Source organism: Syngnathus typhle, linkage group LG1 (genome assembly GCF_033458585.1).
Source record: "Syngnathus typhle isolate RoL2023-S1 ecotype Sweden linkage group LG1, RoL_Styp_1.0, whole genome shotgun sequence".
Lineage (NCBI taxonomy): Eukaryota > Metazoa > Chordata > Actinopteri > Syngnathiformes > Syngnathidae > Syngnathus > Syngnathus typhle.
Window position 1 is genome coordinate 17,418,979 of NC_083738.1, and position 21,198 is coordinate 17,440,176.

General features: G+C 40.9%; 1 protein-coding gene across 4 annotated transcripts in view; it reads right to left on the minus strand.

Annotated features, from left to right (window-relative positions):
- unc5a (unc-5 netrin receptor A) overlaps window positions 1-16,575 on the minus strand; it is a 126,944-nt gene extending 110,369 nt beyond the window's left edge. For all 4 annotated transcript variants that reach the window (XM_061278288.1, XM_061278279.1, XM_061278270.1 and 1 more), the window contains exon 1: window positions 16,052-16,575. In XM_061278288.1, coding sequence (XP_061134272.1) covers window positions 16,052-16,142 — 91 coding nt within the window. In that variant the 5' untranslated portion in view covers window positions 16,143-16,575. The remainder of the gene's footprint in view (window positions 1-16,051) is intronic.
- Between the last annotated feature and the right edge of the window lie 4,623 nt (window positions 16,576-21,198).

The window sequence follows — 21,198 nt, forward strand, 5'->3', positions numbered from 1 at the left end:
ACGCACACACCGTGATATGGACCCATGGGAGACTGCGAACATGCATGAAAAGACACGCTAGACAGTGAGCTAGGATAACCATCTCACACGTGTGCGGTCTTCCTGAATTTCTAAATTAAAGATAGCGAGATAGCAGAGCCCCATCCACAGTGTGGGAACGCCCAATGATTTCCTAAAAAGTCAAGGAAATGGATACAACAAGCCTCCCAAAGGTCAATGGTTTCTTTTTCATTATCTCTTATCACCTTTTTGGAAGCATCAGCTGTGATATACCTCTATACTACTATATTTAGTATAGACTTTTACCTTGCTCCTCACACCTCAGCTTGACCACTACTTTCTACATGGATGGACATAATGATCAATTATCTGGTTAATTAATCATTAAGAATTTTGTGGTGAGTGTGAAACCTAATGGTGATTAATGACTTAAAAAATGGAGTTGGCTGAAACGAGCAAAGAGGCTGTTGCGTCTCATGTTTGGTATTTGGCACAAGCTGAGCTACACAAAAATCGCTATTGTAGCCGAATTCCTCAACACTGGTACGAAAGTAGAAGTTCAGAACATTCAGTCTAACTATGCTATTCCTTGATTGCAAAACTACACAACGTTGGAAAGTAAGATGGCGGCGCGTGCACACGCAGCGGCCTCTCTCTGTCCCGAACGGTGTTTTGTTTTGTCGTTTAATGTGGGTTTGTCCGACAGTTTTGTGTGTTCGTCTTGTCGCACTGGGTTGTGCTACAAGTACAGCGGGCTGGTTCTGCCCGACATCGGCGAAAGCGAGTTTTGTGGCAATCTGGACTTTGAAGCGGGGACAATAAAGGCGCTTGGTCTGCTCCGTCCTGAAGCGTCGGAAGCGGTGTGCGAGGAAGCTGAAGAAGGGCGAGAACGGGGGCGTCCGACGAATGGTGCCGGGACTCTGTGGTGGGATGCAAGCACTGCTCGCCTCTGGCGAAGTTTGTGATCTTCAGGCTTTGGGGGTCCTGAACTCTCTCCCCCGTTGTTTACTTGTATGTTACTCGTGTACGGTGTCTCGTCACCGTGGGATGGAGGAAACGTAATTTCGATTTCTTTGTGTGTCTTGGCATGAAGGAATTGACAATAAAGCTGACTCTGACTCTGAAAGTGTAGAAAATTCAAGATAGCCTTTAGAATAATAATGAGGCATCTGGTAGTGAGGTGATGGTGGGGGGCAAGTGACATTCTTCTGTTTTACATTTTACTCATTCAGTTGTGATCTATATAAATTGAAACAGCAATGCTTTTGTCTGAATTCCTCGTTTTGATAGCATCACAGGTCCCTCTTTTGTACTTGCTCTGAGATGCGGCTCAGGGCAAGCCGTTTTGGTGCGGTGCAAATGAAATTTGACCAGACACTTCTCTGAGGTTCTGATGCTGGAGGACGGTGGAATGAGTTGTGTGGATTAATGCTTCCAACAACATAACATTTTGATCTCCACTTTGGCATCCTTGAGTTGTTTGGACTACAAAAGTCTCTCTGATTAACAAAGATGGCAGATTTGCGAAACTGTTTGGTCACGCTCATTACCTTGTTTGGTAGTTCCGCCCCAACGGATGTGATGTAATAAATAAAAATATGTAATAGAAAACAGAGAAAACTGAAGAGTAAAAAAATAGCCTCCAAACACATCATAAAAGTATCTCTGCAGCACCTGGAGGGATAGATTACACTTCTCTACAATCCTGGAGACTCCAAGTACACAATAAAAATGAATATAATACAAAAAAAGTGGATTTTCCATGATAAGTCTCCTTTAAACTGTCAGAAACGTTTTCATGCTTGGGCTCAGAGCACTCCAGCATTTCATGACCCTGAGAGTGCTCATGTTTTTCTGCTCGTGTTTTGACTCGGAGTGTTATGGAAACAAAGATTTAGTGTGACATCGCTGCTGCCAACTTTTGCAGCGCAACGCTTCGCAAAAAGATGGCACAGTCAAGCGCCTGGCACGCTCCAAGACGATGTCAAACACACAATTAGTCCACAAAATAGGGCCAAAGGTTCAGTGAGTTGGTCTTCCTCAAAGAGGAGTAACACCAGACGCACATTTGGTTTTATGATTCAATGTTGGGAGAAGAGAGTGGTACTGTCAAAGAAGTGTAGGTTTGACTAGTTTCGGAACAGAGCGACATCTGGGATGGTGCACAGCTGTCAATCATTTTGCTCCTGGTAGCTTGGGGCTCGACTTTCAATTGAGATTTTGTCCAATGAACAGCAATGATGCCAACCTTTTCGTTTTGGTTGCTCACAATGCTCATCATAAGTGAGGACCACATCACACAATGTTTTAATTAAAACAATTGGTGAAAATTACATAAAAGAACTGGTCTAACTGGTCAGCCAAATGCAACTACAGCTCATGTGTGTGATTCTACAAACAGTGGAAACAGTGCAGAGCATTTGAACCGCTTAATTCCTGATTACTGCAAGGGTTGGCTTTAAGTACGGGGCCCTAGTATAATTTCTCTTTGGTTTGTATTTGTTATGACACTTCTATAGATCTGCGGCCACTGTCACGAACTAAAGCCTACGGCCTTCATGGGGGTCACCATTTGATTTTCAGTAGCTCTCACAACCAGCCTTTGTTCCTTATAGCGCAATCTGGAGATGCCATTAGTGGAGAGGGAGACAGTGATGTTTAGTGACAGGCAACGACTCTTCTGGTAAAGAAAGCGCCCTGAAGTCATCAGAGTGTCACACACACACAGCCAGAATACACATGGCCCAAGCTGAGTTCACCTTTGTTCTTGCTATCTGCGGACAGGAAACTAACTCTGTGAGGGGGTGGCGTCAGGTGGGCATCATGAGCCACAAGCCCGGTTGTGCCACCGCACAAAGCTGACAGCCCTGCTTGTTAAACATGCTGCAGGACAACACAATGGGGAAGATTAGCACAGAAACACATCTCTGATATTGCCGCAAGAGGCAGTTTTTGTCTTTGCATTACGCTTGTGACGACTGTCCTGACATTTATGGCCCAAGCTCAAAAACATCTAGAAATTCAGCAGGCGGCTGGGAGGAATGATAACGAAGGCACTACATGGCCTGTTTGGGGCTGATAACTCAGACTCAGCATAAATCAAACACCTTCAGGCCATTCAAATAATTTGTAGTTGGGCATCATATGTTTGAGAGGGGGTACAAGAAATAAGAGCACGAATGTATCACCCATCCCAAATGAAATGTGCAGACATGTCAAATCATATCTTCCCAATGAATGACTCGTGCCGTTTCGCTTTACTTTTTAAAGACGTTATTCGAAATAAGTTAGTTTCACCACTGCAAATTGGCCACAACTGCAAGGTTTATAACTACCTCATTTCCAGATGCCAAATGGTGCGCAGCATTTTTTTTTATTTCTGCTCCCATTCGGTACTGAAATGCATTTAATGGCATGTTGTTTTCTTTCTCCTGGGGCTATTTTTAACATTAGCTAACAGAGTAAATCAACTTGTGGTTCATTTGTGGAATGATAAGAAGACAGTGTGCACCAATACCATAGACCACTCTATAGGCACTTAATAGCTTTGCTTGGCTGCCTCATGCTTATGGGACTTGGGGGGCAGCTGTTTGCTTTAGGACCATCAGGCTGTGGAGGCTCCATGCATTAACAATAGCTTAACACAAAATGGCACCCAGCTAGAGATGTACAGGGGAACCTTGATTTAACGGACGGACTGACTCAAAACCCCCATTTGGACAGCACCAGATTAGATGCAATTCACCACAATGCCGAAAAAAGGCACTGATGTTTCCAGCTCACAATGCTCCCGTCATAGATAAAACAGAATGACACTAGACTAGACCAATGGCAGGCTAAAAAGTGGTGGCCAGGTTGGTGGTGGCGACTGTCCCATCAACGATTACAGGAAGCACGGACTTAGCTTCACATAACCGTAAGCACGCAGCTCAAAGTCGCACCTACTTATTCATATCTAAGGCTGTTTTTAACTCAGGTACTTGTCATGTACATGCTTGTCAAGTTATGTCAATATTTCACCCATTTCTTGCTTAAACTTGAAAAAAGCCTGGTCTGAAGAATGCAAAGGGAGGATGAGTTGATGTTTGCAATTAAGGTCGTAATGTAGATTGTACTTCAGGTTGATAGCCTTTAAACAAGTAAAGAAAATAAAGAACGTATTACCGTAATTTTCGGACTATAAGTCGCGTTTTTTCTCATAGTTTGGGTGGGGGCGGGCGACTTATACTCAGGAGCGACTTATATACATATATATGTTTTTTTTCACTTTTTTGGGCATTTTATGGCTGGTGCGACTTATACTCCGGTGCGATTTATAGTCCGAAAATTACGGTACATAAACTAAACATTTGTCTCATTGTAATTCAAACTAAACATTTGTCTATTATCGTAATTCAAAATAAACATTTGTCTGTTCTTATAATTCAAAATAAACACTTGTCTATTCCTATAATTCAAAATAAATATTTGTCTAAATTGACATACTTTGAAACAAGTAATCAAACTTCACATTTCAACTTAATTTGACCATTCAAATCGATAGTTACTCAACAATCAATACAAATGTCCATTTTCATACCAGTTGCGTCTTGACCGTGAGCTGAGTGATGTAAGGTTGTTTGTTCCAGTGCAACCAAACATTTCTCCTTTGGTAACTGCGCTCCATGCCATGCAGGATACAAGAAGCATATAGGTAGTTCCAGGGCTCAAGAGTTGGACATTTTCTGTCTGACAGTTTAATTTTTCGCTGCCCCCTGCAGGTTGGGAGGTTTGGAGCTGATTGCAAGTTGCCTGTTTCTGAGTGACTGTTTGAGTGAATGTGGATTTCACCTCTGAGTTGACATGGCAATGCTATTTTTGGTACAATACCCGGTTGTTTTATGTATTTTTTTTCAAAAGGGAGGTGTATAAAAGAACCGTTAACATTCTGACCAGATGCGTTCCATTAACCCCCCCACCCCCAAGCATCAACAAGTTCAAGGAGATACTTTCCAATTTTCCAACCAGTTTTAAGGATTTTGTTTATGTTCATAATAATCGTGTTGTGTACTGGCCATTTTAAGGGTCACAAAAAAGTAGTTTGATGTAAAGGACAATTGGTTCTATTGGGTGACCACTTTCTTCAACTACTCTGTTAAATAGAGGTTCCACTGAATACAGAACGTTATGAAACACCATTGCGCTCATTCCTGGAAGTGTGTTTGAGAGAACTTTTTCAAGTCAAGATTATCAAATGAACACTGATGGCCGTGATGGAGAAGACTACAAAAAAAAATCACGTTTCCGCATCCCGCTCGCCTTTAATGAGTGTGGAGGGCTGAGGGAATCGACTGATTAATGTAAATGGAATGTGAAAGGTAAGACAAGCCTGATAAAAGAGCTGAAGGGTGCTGAGCTAAAAGCACCTTTTGTAGATATTAGAATCGTTATCCAAGTTAAAGAGTCTTTTATATCTACATGGGACTGAATTTAATCTTCTGCCTATGAACATGAGTGGGACAAATCCTTTCTTGCAAACTGGACAGGGACTGGGAGACTTCCACGGCTAAGTGTGCTGAGATAAAGGATGCCAATGATCTGAAAATGATCACTTGTCTGAATTCTGATCAAAACGTGATGGATTTCCCAGTGTAGGAAATGACAGAAATGTGATGGAAAAGTATAACAAAGGCACTTTCAACAATGACATTTACAACAGCAATCAGCCTTAGCCTGATGAGTTATGTAATCATCCCTTTAGTGGAAATGTCAAAGCAAACCCATAAGCAGCATATGTGGCAGACCACGAAATTAGGTTTGTGATGACAAATCCGCCCAACTTTTCAACCAAAAAATTATTCTAAACAAGTGGTGGTGGGAGGGACAAGACTATAAATGTTTCTCTAGAACAAACTTGGATATGGATCTCAATTTCTCTAGTCTAGACCAGCAGGTCAAAGACAAAAGAAACAGGTAATACGTATATTAGAGGTATCAGCCCCAGTTTAGTGTTGGTTGTGGCAGCGTGGGGCTTAGTTTATGAGACATCAAGCCTGATCGACTTACTAGTTAGTGTGGGAGTTGATGCGCATTTATGTGAGGATGTGCTGCAAATCAAAACAGCAACAAAATAGCGGTCAGACTGTGGAGGTAAATTAAGGATAGCATCACTTAAAATGTTCCCAGTCTCCTTGTGTTTGCTTCTTTAGCTTTGTTTACTGAAATTCGTCATTTGAAAGGCAAAATGGAAAGAGGAGAAGGAATAATGTTACAGGAAACAGTTTCCCTGAGTCTCTCAGAAATATTCAAAGAAACAACGGTCCTAATACATAAATATTTCATTGTCCATTACAGTTTTTGAGAAGTCAACCTTTGGAAGTCAGATCTGTCAGTCAGAAATAAGATTGCATCATCATTTTTACAAGCAGAGCAAAACCTCACAAAGCTTAAGCGACACAATGGAAACTACTGTCTCTTGTAGTAATATTAGCAGCACCCAGTAAGCCTTTTCTTGATAATGTAGTTAAGATTATTCGACTACAAACTGTTGACTCCACACTTCACTCTTAACTCCTTAGGCTAAACACAATTGAATATGCTGCTCAGTATTCATGAAAATCAACCTTTGGCGACATTTACGACAGAGATTTTGGGATTAATTTGAGATCCCTACAGCCCACTGAACTTGTTCTGGAAAAGGGCAGATGCCATTTAAAAAAAAAAAAGAAACATGAATTGTCTGATAGAGTAGCCAGGAGCAGTCTGCAAGGGCAGGTTACATGAACAAAGCAAGGGCAGTATGGGTAATAGAGAATTCATATACCGTATATGCACTTAAAACCCTCCTTAATGTGGACTTTTTATTTGTTGGTTTAATAATACAAATAGTTTGTGATCACACATTCCTCAATCACTCCTTACCGTCTCGGGAAAGACATTGGTGTAACAAGTACTGAGCACCATGAAACTAGAAAAGCTCTATGTAAATGACACCCATTTAACATTCATGTGGAAAAATGGAAGTGAAAAATCCTCTATTGTATCATCCATGAGTGACGGGATGCTCAGAATTGAGTTTAAATGTGCCGGACCAGTGCAGTATAAAAGGATGAATGAAATCATCAGAGGAGCCGATAACCATATCGTATGACCTGAGCTCAGTGGGAGGCCGAAGTACATTAAATCACTGCTTGAAAGTGGACACCAACGCACATTCATTAAATGACTCCCACATAGAACAATTAGATTGTTGTTTACTAGACATTTGCTGTCTTTGGTGCATTTCACAAACTAACAGTGAACAAAATCAGACCTCTTAATTATTTGAGCATTAAAAAATGACAAAACTGCTGAGTAGAAAGCTCCCTCAAGGCAGTAACAGGACTCTAGTTAGGTGTCCAATTAGGAAAAAAATATCAATAACCACGACAGTGGTGCTGGTGACATCATGCTGTCTTTCTGTTAAAAGCACCAGTGTGTCTTTTTTGCCTCATTAGTATTGCATGTCATGCTGATCTCACTTTAAGAACCGACTACCCCCAGCAGACCCAAACCAAGAAGTGCGTTCACTCAAAATGGGCATTAATACCTAAGGAGAGTTGTCATATGCCTAAGGCCAATATCATTTCTAGAAAATCTATACAGATAGGGGGGTTGTCTTCTATGGAACACTAGCTTGGTAATCATGTCTGTCTTCAGAAAAGACCTCTCACAATTTACAATGTTTCTTATTGTATTAAAAACATCAGCGTCAGATTGTTTCACTTGATGGAACGTTGTTGAGCTATCCCGCTTTGTCGCAATATTTGTTAGGAAGCATGACCAAAAAGACTCACTCCAGTTTAGAACCTCATTTTGAAATCTAAAATACTTCCTAACAATGGAGGATGACTTAATTCATTCATCTATCTTCCGGACTGCTTATTGTCACAATATTTGTCACATATGCAGATACTGTTCCGGCCTTACCATCCGTATTCTCCCTCGTTGCTGCTTCATTCCCTCCCTCGTGTTTGTCATTGGCTGGCTGACATGAATCGAGGGTTGTAAACATGTTTGCAAGGGCCTGAACCTTTGTGAAATTATCTTGAATGCTCATATCTGAATATCAAAATAATGATATAGCATTCAGCCCTAATATATACATACGCTGTAAGTACATAGACCCACAAGTACACACACACATGCACACACACGCACGCAGACACACACACACACACACGCACACACACGCATGCACAAATCTAAATAGAGGTACACTACTTTCATGTAGCTACAGAAAGGATGTAATTAGGCCCTATAATTGATTGGCTCACATTGTAAGAGTCCATTTCTCAATTCTTCATTCTACCTGAAATGAATGCTCAAACATCAGCAGGTAATTATCAAAAGCAAGGTTAATGTACAGAAGCGGTGAATTTTAAGCATACAAGGAACCACACCTGCGACCCTCATGAGAATGAAGCGCTTTGGATAATGGATGGATGCAAATTGTACACTTTGATTCAACATAAATGCATTGCCAGTGTGGATTTAAAAGCAGGGGGCCTCAATCAAGTGCAAGGCACTTTGCAGATAGCTAGATAGGTCCACTCCCGACAGCAACAGAATGTTGCCATCATTCATTGCAATGCGTTCAACATTTTTATTTCTAAGCCCAATGTTCCTGATGGTCTTGGCAAAAAAATATGCAGCCAAACTTTTGATCTGTAATGTTAAAAGCTAGTTTCACAACTGAAAACTGGAAAGGGATATGTTTGGGGAAAACGGTACCAGAAGACCTTCGGTGATCAGAGACGCTGCTTCCTCACACATCTAGGATAAATGATAAAATGTTTGTTTCATGAAAGACACATCTGAACAGGACATATGTTTGAAGATGAGTTGAAAATGTGCAAAGAATGACAATTTATTAGGGATGCAACATCCAAATGTCATGATAAAATATCACCATATGACCCTCAGAACAATATTGATCACTATAGTCTGGCAATACAAGACAGAAAATGTCACGATACGATATAAAAATGATATTGTAAAAAAACAACAACTCAATATTGAAAACAAAATAGTAGTTCACAATGCTGTGTTCAGCTGAACCAGGCAAGTAGTAATATTTTGTTTTGTCTTGTTTTGTTGACAGAGGTGTGCTGCTTTTAAAGCCGATGATATTCCGATCCATCCGGGGCTATTCAGCCAAGTCCCACTTCTTTGGTCCATTTCTGCCATGACAGCTTGCAGTTGCCACTAAAGCTTGCCTACAAGCCCTCCCGAAGTGTTTCTGGGTGTTATTTTGGTTATAATTTCTTTGCCACGTCCACGCGAGGCAGCAGAACGTCCAGTTTCTTCCAGAGGATGATGTCACGAAGCACGGTGAAGGTGAAAAAAATAAAGATCTTCAAGGGGAATCTGTGCAACACACTGCTGTGGTCACCTCAGTCGGCCTCGATTCCACCAACGTAAAGGAAGGGGAAATTGTCTCAATTGTCTCTAGGGCCAGTGAGAGCGAGCTCATTGCTCAGCAGGAGCGACCTAGAGCGGGAATGCACTTGATTGACAGCTGAAGGTCACATAGTCCTGCTCCAATTTGTTATGATTTTGGAGCCTTATGCAATTTGGTATTCATTTGAATTTGGTAGGCTTGTTAAGACTCTTATCTGTGGTGTGTCAAATTTACAAGGCATATTTTTTGTCACTTCATATGGTCTTTAACCAACTGTTTCTACCCCTGCATAGTAAAACCTGCTGCATAGGCTATAATGTGCTCTTCAAGTCAGTGCTCTGTTGACTCAGTTGAATTGGCTTCCCTAAGGCATCTGTGCCTGGACACATCGACATAATTAGAAAAGGTCATTGCGCCTCCTCTGTCTTGTCAACAAAATCACTTCAATATGACAAATTCAGGGTCAGGCAGCACCAGATCTCCCTCAGATACCCTTCCCGATCGAGGCCCAGCAAGATGCGACTGTCTCAGCAGACTGATATGTGATTGTTTTTTTTGTTTTTTTTTACCTTTTGTCCTGCTAATTAAGGTGCAACATATCAATGAGCTATACAATTGGAAGAAGGTGTTTTTCGTCAAGGTTGAGGTGGCAGCATAATTGCTGTCTCTGCCATTTTCTCGATACATTAACTTGCTTTGTTAAAATGATGTCTAATATCTTCCAAAGAGACTCATCTTATGTATATGAAATACACTAGCAGAGAGTTAATAGCTCAACAAAAACCATCTCGGATGCATCAAAATAAAAACAACGACAACACTGATAACTGCCAGTTGGAATCAATTGACCTTCAGAACATTCCCTACACTGGATGATGAAGTGGAAGAGGCTTTCACATCGCTCCCTGGTGGCCTCACTAAAGAACTATTAATCTATGGCTCTCCATATTGCATTCAGATTTGCTTTCCCCTGTCCGCCGCGTGGCCCGAAGTAAAGGCCAGAAGAGAACCCAAAGGAGCAGACACGTTGTTATGATGAGCTGCACCGAGACACCTTTGGGTTCCTAAGCACTTCTGCAGACAGTGACTGATGGCCAATTAAGCATTTGTAGAAGACTATTGATCACTTGGAGAGTCCCAGCATTTGGAACATCTAACCCACCACTTCTGTCCACTGCATGCTGTGCAACCACAAACGTACAACCATTCTGTTCTATAACCATTCATTCTATACAACACAGTTAGGTGGAAATGGTTTGTCAGGAATCCAACAAAGGCTAAACAATACAAACAGTGAATGTTGTGCAAAGTGACCTCTGTCAGCAAATATGAATTTACGTTCAACCGAAGGAGCACGTTTGCGATATTGCGAAATATCTTTGGAGGCACAATTGAACGGGGATCTTTCTTTATTTAATCTCTGAATATAAAAATAGAACCTTGAAGTTCTTAACGTATAGATGAGTTTAATCTGGATTACCAAAATCAGCAGCAAAGTGTTTTATAACACGAGTCCAAAAATTTTAAGTTAAAGTTGCGAGACCTAGTCATTGTGAAAACTATAACATGACAAAATGATCGTTTATAGACATCACCACCATGGCCATTTATGAACAATCATGATAAATAATTAAATGTGATTTCCCCCAACACCCCCCCCCCCCTCCTTGATATTACTATTTCAAATTTAATGTGATCTTTTTCTCAAGGTACGCTCTCTTCTCACATACCTTTTCCACAAACAGTAAATGAATTAATATATTACAGCAAAAAAAATATCATACCTTTTTCAGTCTAAGGTTAGGCTTATGCTAAAATGAAGGCAAAATAACCACAAATTAATACAAAACCTTATTTGCCTTGAGTACTTGCAATCGTTACAACTCCCCAAAATTCTACTAAAGTCAAAATCATATGAAAATAATGCAAACAAATTTGTGGTTTCACCACTTCACATTTTCATGTTTCATAAAACAATGTCATGGAAATATGTAGACTTCACTTATTAAGCAATGACCTTAGCTATACCAGTGATTGTCCATTTAGGGGTCAGGACAAAGAAGAAACAAATAAATAGCAGTCCTTCGTTTATGACGGCACTGACCTCAGACTCACTGCTTTGTATTTAATTGTTTTATAGTCAGGGTGTCTCCCCCCCCCCCCCCCCCAAATAGAAATACTGAATTGACTGGTTTTAGAACTGTAGATGTTTAAAATCTGATACACATTTTCAAAGGCCATTTTTTAACAGTGAATTTCCATTATTTTTCTTGATTTAGATAAAAATGGGTTGTGTGTGAGTGACACCACCAATCTAGAGATTATATAAATTAATAAAATACAAAATATACAACAAAGCCTACCAATCAACTGAAATGAAGCAGAGTGCTTGTTGCGGTTGAGTGCTTGCTTTTGATAATTGCAGCCTTTGCAATTTGAAAATTGTATTCTACTTAACTGCATTTCTGATTTGAATTGTATTAATTGTTCAGTCCTAATTGACAACATTTTCCATTGAGGGCTATTTTCACCAAGGAGATGAGCTACTTTTGTTTGCCACCCTTCCTAAATGATGTCATCAAGTACACTTTAACAAGAGCATACACAATGAGACCTCCTAATATGTCAACATGGCCTTCTATTTCATTAACTTGCAGAGGTTCGATTCATCTCACATCAAAGGTTAGGGGTCACTGCTATACCAGCCAGAAACACGCACACACACATGTAATGATGCGCTGAATTTTTAGGAGGAGAACAAATCAAAAGTCAGTACCTAAGCTTTCTCACATGGCTTTGCATCACACCAATGTGGTAACTGAAACAAAAGGGGAGAGTTTGACAAATGAAGCGTGTGGGCAAGGCATCTGCATAGAAGGCAGAAAACAACACCAGCCCTCTGCAAGATTTGTCCTCCATGTCCTTTATGACCTCCTTAAAACTGCTATTTGGCAATGATAAGCAAAGAGACAGTGCTCGCTGAAAGATAAGGTACCTGGGTATTTGTCACTAAATGGAGCGTGTTTCTCTATTGTTTCAAGCTGACCTGTGCTGACACGCGCTGTTTACCGTCTATTCATTTGTGGTGGACTATCATCTTAGCACTCATTCATCACAGCAAATCCACACACCCAATAACTTACATTTTTGCACATTTCACTGTCAGGAAGTGGAAACATTTACATCAGCGTAAGCCACAAACTAAATTAACATGAAGTTGAAGATATAAACACAACCAATCTGATCATCTTCAACCCCATACTCCTTTCACTAAAATATTGGTGACTAATGTCTAATTCTGTAAACAGCATGAAAATGCAATTAAAGAAAATGTGTACTCCTGAGAAAGGGGAACATTTTAACACAACACTTCCAAAGTGTAATTTTCGAACGCTGAACTATTCTGCACATGTACATACCAATTTATTTAGTCAAATCTGGCAGTTAAAGCGAAATAATCCCCGCCTCAGTGCATCACTCTTTTGGATGCATGTCTCATTTGAATTCATTTCCAATGACTGGAGGGCAATAAATTAATGAATACTGTTCAGTACATTGGTGTGTAAATTATTTTATCTTTAACTTAGATGGTTGGAAAATGCTACGACAACAGATAGTAAATATATTTGGAGAAGGATAATGAGGATAGCACTGCCAAGAGAGAGAGCTGTAGAAAGACCTTCGAAAAACAAACGATGCAGAAGGACAAATGAATATATATGTACACACACGCACACAAAGTATATATATATATATATATATATATATATATATATATATATATATATATATATATATATATATATATATATATATATATATATACACATGCGCGCACACACACACACACACACACACACACACGCACACACACACACACACACACACACACACACACACACACACTGACCAGAAGCATTTCCTCCCAATGAATTGTGTTAATTTTATCTTTCATGAGTGGAGACAGAATTATGCAATAGATGTCTGCATGGTGTCACTGGATCGCCACACACTTGCATCATCACAAAAAGTACACCCTGTGGAAATTGCATCTAATCCCCTTGCTCCTTCCAGACAACAATTACTTGGCAACACTCTCATGGGGTGCAATAGGAGAAAAAGAAAAAAAAAAAAAGAAAAATCCCATCTTCTTCCCTCAACTTTGATTTCTGGGCTGTTTTTATGTGAATGGACAGGCATGAGGAAAGTTCAAAAAAAGCGACTTTCAAGAATTCGGGGGGGGGGGGGGGGGGGGGAGACCGATCGGTGACCGATCATGAACTGAGGTTGCACTGTGTCATTAAATTCAATCGGAATTTTTCTCTTTGAAAGTCAAACTGGAATTACGCTGAGCAATTATAGTCAATTTGACCAAATATGAGATCCAAGAGCATCATGGATTATGGTTGGCCACTCTCCATGAAAGTACAAGATAGAACATGCATGCAGGCAATCATGCATGGAGAAACTTTAAAACACATACACTTTGCATACCAAGGCATCAAATGCTGTTCACACACAAGTAAAGCAGCGCAATACTTAGTTCCTGAAGCTCAAAGTATACCCCGTCCTCACAGCAGTGCCAAAGTAAAAGTGCTGGGCAAGCTAAAATCTAGACTGACAGGCCTACCTTTATTAGTGACTGACTTATTTTTCTCGGCAAAAGAAAAAAGACAAGTCGGCTTTTGATACGGGCGAGCGCCGAGTCAGCAGCCTTGTCTCTCAGAGGATCGTTTGACTGATCTTAGCGGAGACCGCCGTCCCTGTCCTGATGTAGGAAGAATTGGCTACCATATTACCTGCGATCCATTTCTGGCTCCCGCCCTGTGCTATAAAAGAAGTCTGTTGGGAGTAAGCACGCTCGCATTGACCTAATATGTGACAGAGATTGACAGATGCTCAGGATAGTGAGCCTAGAAATCTGATCCAAGTGACGGGCACTATATCTGACGTTAAACTCCCCGTTTTCCTCCACATGAAACACTTGCATGCGTCGAGCGGAAGGAAAAAGAAACATCCTGAACAGGCTTGCGAGTCGATCAAAGCCCAAACAAAGAGTATCATGTCACTCCTGTGGGATTTTAGAGACTCAACCTGACCTTAAGCTTCAAGTCTTTGGACTGTGGCAAAAGCTCACAGTGGGGGAGAGAAAAAAAAAAAAGAGGAAGAATCACGTGAAAATGAGCCAAAGAGGAATCACAGTGAGCAAACAGGATCATGCCACCCATATTTGAATCAAATGCATCCAAACTGCTCCTGAGATTGGTAGACGTGGTCCCTGGGGCATGCCTGTTTATTTAGCCCTACTATATTCCTAATCAAACACTAATTGATGCAAGAGGAAAAGCCAGCCTCATTCATCATCTCTGTGCCCTAAAGCAAGGCAATCACACAACTTGAACATCTTTGTCTTCGCCCCAAAGCAAGGTTAAGAGTTGGGAACAAGTGAAATCTCCTTGTTTTTGGGACACGCGCCAGCGGCTTTTGATTGAATTGTAAAAACAAGTCGTGAGTAGAATTGTATTGTCACAGACCACGGAAAACTGAATGAGACTTATTATAATATATTGCCATGGTGAACAGATAGGCATAATAATGAGTCCTTTGTCAACTCAAGATGTTTGAATACACTTACAAAAAAGGATCCCAATGTATTGTTTGTAAAAACCACTGAAGTAGTGAATCACAGACACATTCTTAGGTGTCAACGAGGAAGTAAAATAAAAATAAAAAAAACAATAGAAAAATCTAATGCCTCTATTCTTTTGTCATTTTTAATTTTGGTGGCCTTCTGCATTGTGAGCACAATTGATATAACACCCCTGCTCGGTTTTCAGGAAAAGTGTGCATTGGTGAAAAAGGCATTTTCAAAAGAATTAAAAAAATAAAAATAAACAAGTTTGCTTTGAGTTTTGACCACAAAGAGTTAAGTTGAAAGACGCCCAGTCAGGTTAGAGCAACTGAACAGTTTTGTACATGAAAGCACATTTGCATGCAACTGGCAGCGCTTGGCTAAGAGGCAAGCCCATAAAACGCAATTCATCAGCGCAAGTCGATGTTCTTCCAACTCCGTAAAGCTGTCAACGTGCTGCAAATGCAGCAGGATGGAGTCGTGCATGCTTTGTGGGACATCCGTGCTGCAGCCACTGGATAGAGGGAAACAGGCTCAGAATGTCTCCCCTTATTACCCAGCTGCTACTGCACATTTACTGGGGTAAAGATTGTTTATGTGACAGTAAAGGAGCGCCGTGTCACTGTGCATTGTCATACATTATACAAGAGCCATCTGGTCAAAGCTTCATTGGGCAGTTTTGACACAGTTCAGCTCCAATTTGCGAAAGGAAATGAAACGAGCAATGTAATTGGAATTAAGCATGAAACGTGATTGGGATTAATCACATTTGAACATTGCCTTTGCGTGTGTGAGTCGTCCATCAAGTTTGAACCGCGTCACCACGTGAGAGCATCTTATAACCTTGAGGGTGACGATGAAACAATAAAACGACCCTCATGATCCGTGACGCGCCGCCGCATCCACACGCAAAGACATAATGAAGTTGACACCGGCATGCACTTTAGCAAACGTAGAAAAGAAGAAGAAGAAAAAAAAACACAGAGAGAGGAACTTACCGCTGCAGGTGACGCCGGTGAAGCTGAGCCAAAGCACAAGAAGCTTTGCGCTGAGTCCACAACGGACAAAGCGGCCCACAAAAAAGGGCATATTCGTGTTTTTTTTTGTGTGTTTTTTTTAATCAAGTTTGACAAGACAAGAGACAAAAGGTGAGATAACGTCCGAAGGGTGTGATAAGAAGCACTTTTACGACGACGCTGAAGTGTGTCCCTCAGCACATGTCCTGTGCGCCCATCCTCGCGCGTCTCCGGTTGCTCGCAACAACGAATCTCAGGTGCGGTACATGCACCCGCAGAAATCTGCCTTGTTTTGTCCCAAAACTGACGCTGTCATCTCCTTCACTCCGAGAAAAAAAAAAAAAAGCCGCTCCCCCCGCACTTGCAGAGAGGGGAAGGGACGCACTTTTCTCCCCACTTGACAGTGGTCGAGCGAGAAAGTGAGCGATGCGGCCAAAATGCGAGAAATGGTAATAATTGGCCTCGGCGAGACAACATCTGCTTGCGCAGCAATGCTGGAGTGCTGAGAGACAGAGAAGGTAGTAAGACCGTCAAAGCTGGGAGAGGAGCGGCAAAACCAGGAGCGGATAACTGCGAACGTGGCCACGGAGCGACCTAAACGCGCCCAATCAATCGGAGGGGATAAAGTGAGGAGTCAACGTTTAAGGATATGTTGTCAATTTGAAATAATATTTTACTTTCTTCTTTTACTACTGCAACAGTTTATTAAGCATCCCATAAGAGGGCATATGCAAGATTTCAATCAGTTTGCAGCCCCACAGTACCCTCATATTTCAACCCATGCAAAATTTGTACCGACACGTCACATTTATTTGTATAGGGGTGAGATACAAAAGCGTTTTAAAGGCCTCACAAGATCGGCAATATCACACAAAAAAATCATTGGTGGGAAAAGGGAAAAACCTTGACAAGGATGGAGGAATCCCCCGTCCAGGATGTTCAGGCTACAATAAGCAACATTACACATTATGGTGTGACATAATATTGTTTGATAAAAAAATCACAAATCCACTTTGTTTCGTTTTTGTTTTTGAACCCCAGAAATGAGGAAATATTCGCATCCTCCCCAAACCTTTTGTAGCGACTCTAAAAATTGTTTCAAATAATATTACAAATACATATCTGCATAACCTTTTTATTAACACAAAAAACAAACACATACTGCATAAAAAGAAATCTCCATAGTGAGTGATTTTCAGTTCACACATTTTGAAAGAATTTCAACTACAATACACGGATCAATTTTCAATCACCGGGTGAGCAGGAGCCTTACTGAGCTGTTGGCGAAGGGGCGTGGTACACCCTTGACTGCAAGGTCACTAATCGCAGGGCACATACTGTAAAAACAAACAACTATTCACATCAGTGATGGATTTAGTCTTCAATTAACCAAATATGCAAGTTTTTGGAATGTGGGAGGAAGCTTAGAGACAAACCATGCAGACATAGGCCAAATATCAGTCATATTTTGAGATACCTACATGGGATGTGTTATTTATTCTGTTCTACTACATCCACAACAAACAAAAACAAAGACACACACTCTTAAAACTGCTGGATCGAAAGTAACACAATTTGGGTGAAATACAATATCGATGCAGTATCCCAGCGCAGAGGGACAGAGACAATGCTGGGCTATCGTCAGCACAAGGGGTTGAGAACTTGACCCAGCCAAGATTTTCTTTGCACTACAGGCAAAAAAACAAAAAAAACAACAACTGATGAGTCAAAGATACTAAGGAGTGAGTTACCAGGTTATCAAAATAGGTGTGGTACTACTAAGAGTGTTCCATGAAATTTACTTCAACTCCAGTACACAACAAAACTGTCATAAATGACGCTATTTAAATCTAATCTTCTACCTAATCTACTGGGTCAAAAATAATGAACCCAACCTTGGGTAAAAATGACCTAATTTGTTCAACATTCACAGGTGCCCAGCAAATGCAATTTTGAGTGTGCAATTTAGATCTGTCCAACAGTGTCAATCAATGTTATATTTCTAAGGGCAGAATTTCCGACCCAAGCACTCTCATTGTAGGTGTACCCTCATGTTGTGGCTCGTGAATGTTTGATGGATACGATTTGTTTTCGTCAATGAAAATAAGAATATTAGTGCTTTACATACTACATATACACGCATCTCACTTGAGCATGGCTTTTTTTTTTCTTTGTTTTTTTTGTCTCGGGAGCGGATGTGTCTGCTGCTTCCCACTGCTGTCGGACAAACAGACGAAGAAGCATGAGGATTAGCGCTCCCGCGAGAGTCTACACCTGTCAGCATACTCACACCAGGCTATGACTTATGCTCCAGATAGCTTTTCTTATTTTCCGAGGGTGTCGGTCGAGTGATTATCGGACTGTTCGGCCGTGCTTTCGATGGCGTCGCAGAGCTGATTATTAATATGCTTCAGAAGGGTTTTTGTCTTTTTGTTTATGTTTTTCCTCCACTGCCTGCATACAAGTCACCAGAATAATAAGTGGAAGTGGAAGCACAGAACTGGACTTACCGGCTAATTATGGCTCTCATGTAGATGAATGATTCCTAAGCTAGGGCGCAGCTATTATACAAACTCATTAAGCCTTCTCTCCATCTAGCATTCCTTTCTAAGGGTCGAAGTCAGTGGCAGACTGACAGTGTAAAAGCACAAGCCTTCAGCTGTGGAGCTCCCCGTCCGATTGTGCAGAAAAATAAGAGAATGGCTCAGCCTTAGATACTTATGAGGCTGCTCTTCATGGTTTCTCTCATTCTGCTAATTCGCTCTGTGGCTTATTAGTTCGTGCAAGCTGCTGGATTGTCTCCTTCAGTCATAGGCTTTTACCCCTCTCTCTCTCTTTCAAGGAAAGTAGTTGGCATGAACAATTTAAAAACATAATCTGTGATATTTTTCCTTTAAAGGGACCATTTGGGCGTTTATTTAACCAGGGGTGTCAAACTCATTTTTGTTGCGGGCCACATCGTAGTTATGGTTTCACTTTTGGGGCAATTAATGACTTAAATAGAAATGGATGACCCCTCATATCACAGACACGGGACAGAGTACAGTATGAAAGTTGAATAATTTTCTAATTAATTTTGAAGGTGGGATTGTAACAAAACTTTGTTGCAATATCTCACTGTTTTTAAAAGGAAGACAATTTACCGTTTTGATATTTTAACGAGAAACATTGAGTTGACACATCATTTGCTTTTGCGGTCACCTTAAATCATAAGATGGGTCGAATCTGACCCCCAGGCACCTGTGATTTAAGCGTTCACTACAACAAACGTCTCAAAATCCTACCAAAGAAGCGTGGCGTAAAAAAGTAACCCAGTACCTCAGTTAGTCCTAAATTAGATTTAAACAATAATGCTAACAGATCCGTGGCTTTGTCGTTTCAATTTTTTTTTTATCTTTCATGAAACAATGATTTGTAAAATCATTAATCCCGTAAAACGAGTAAGAAATTGAAAAAAAAACCATGGTGGTCTCAATTGTTTTCCATTTCCATTTGCTACATTGCAATATTGATTTGAGTAGGTTTTGAGTACTTGTTCAACCCACAGTGGCTTTGTTTCAGATGCAGAATGAAAAGAAGTCTGAAATGTTCCACCTCAGAGCTATTTGTACAAATTATTCCCCAAACTGTGAGGTAACATTGCGCCATGCTAGAATTTTAGCTCCACGATTAAAGTGTGATTTCTCATTGTGATGTGGTCAGTGTCCGTTTGTGTGCATGGCTCCTTGGGTTCAAAACGCTGGCCTTCTTCCTCATCCATCAGGCGGCTATGAACAATCACACCTCTTTGGGGAGTTGACACATTCAGTGGTTCATCGATTTGCACCGTTGTAATTAATTTTCTTGCCGTCACTGGCCGGAGTTACAATATCTTGAGAGTTGAAAAGCATGCGAGCGATCACAATATGCCGAGACAGAGGCACCTTTTTCCTTGTAATATGTTGAATTATTTAGAGCCGCTGTGCCCCCAAAGAGACGTCTTGACTAATAGATATTAAGAAAACATGAGTCTCATTTGTATGTTACTAATGTGTTTGTGTTCCCGACTCCCTCCATAAACTACATAATTACTCTCACGACGCACGAACAGAGACAAGCAATGCAGTCGATGAGTATTGATCCAATGAAGGTGTCTGCCATGAAATTAATATTATTTATTGTTTGTACAAAAAAAAGACACAGCTGTCCCTTGAGGAGGGTGCAGTCGAGCAGACTTGGTGTATCAGCTTCCATCGTGACCACAGCTTCGCAGCCTATTGTTTTGTTTATATCAAATTAAACAGCAATGCTTCTCCAGAGAGTTATAATTGACCACAGTCTCAGATTAAATGACTGTAAAGATCTTAATAAGCCATCAGCGGATTGCATATTACATTGCAAACCACTTATGAGGATGCAGTCCAGTGAGAGTGAAATTGAGGTTCAGATTTGCACGCAACAGCATTTTGTTCATAATTACCATACCCAATGACTGCATGAGGATCAATAGTGCATTGGTGTAATTAGATATTGTTGATATGGCCATTGGAAGATTAATTAGAAGATAAACAATTACAATCCTTTTCGAGGTCAAGTGTTACATTAACGTCGTAGTGACCCCCATGGGTCCTTCAGTCTTTCTCTGGCTAACTTATACTTGCGACTGTTTCCGACCAATGGCGCTGTCAGTGCCACTTTGAAGAAAACGGGGCAAAGACGCAATGACAGTGCCCCCGTTTATATGGATCACTGGATGCTTTAATGAGAAATGAAGTGGATCATATAGCCTTCACACTCACTACACCTCAAGCCAAAAGGAGCACGTAGGGGAGATTTTGTATTATGGCCTCCGCACAGCAAACAGGCGGGGGCGTGTGACAATAAGGGCTGGTGCTCACTTCACCGGTGGAATGTAAATATGGATGTGTTTCATAATTGCTTCACACAATGGGAGATCATTTAGCCTCTGTCACCTCCCCACACTTTTGAGGGATGCCAAAGCAAAAATGAGATTGTGTGGTGGAGAGGTAAAGAAACAGAAGTAGAAAAGGATGGTGGGGGAAGGCAGATGAAAGAGCCCAATGAAGGTCTCTCACTTCAGCGGCATAGACTGCTGATGAAGCTGAACCTCCAATCTCCCTGCCATTATT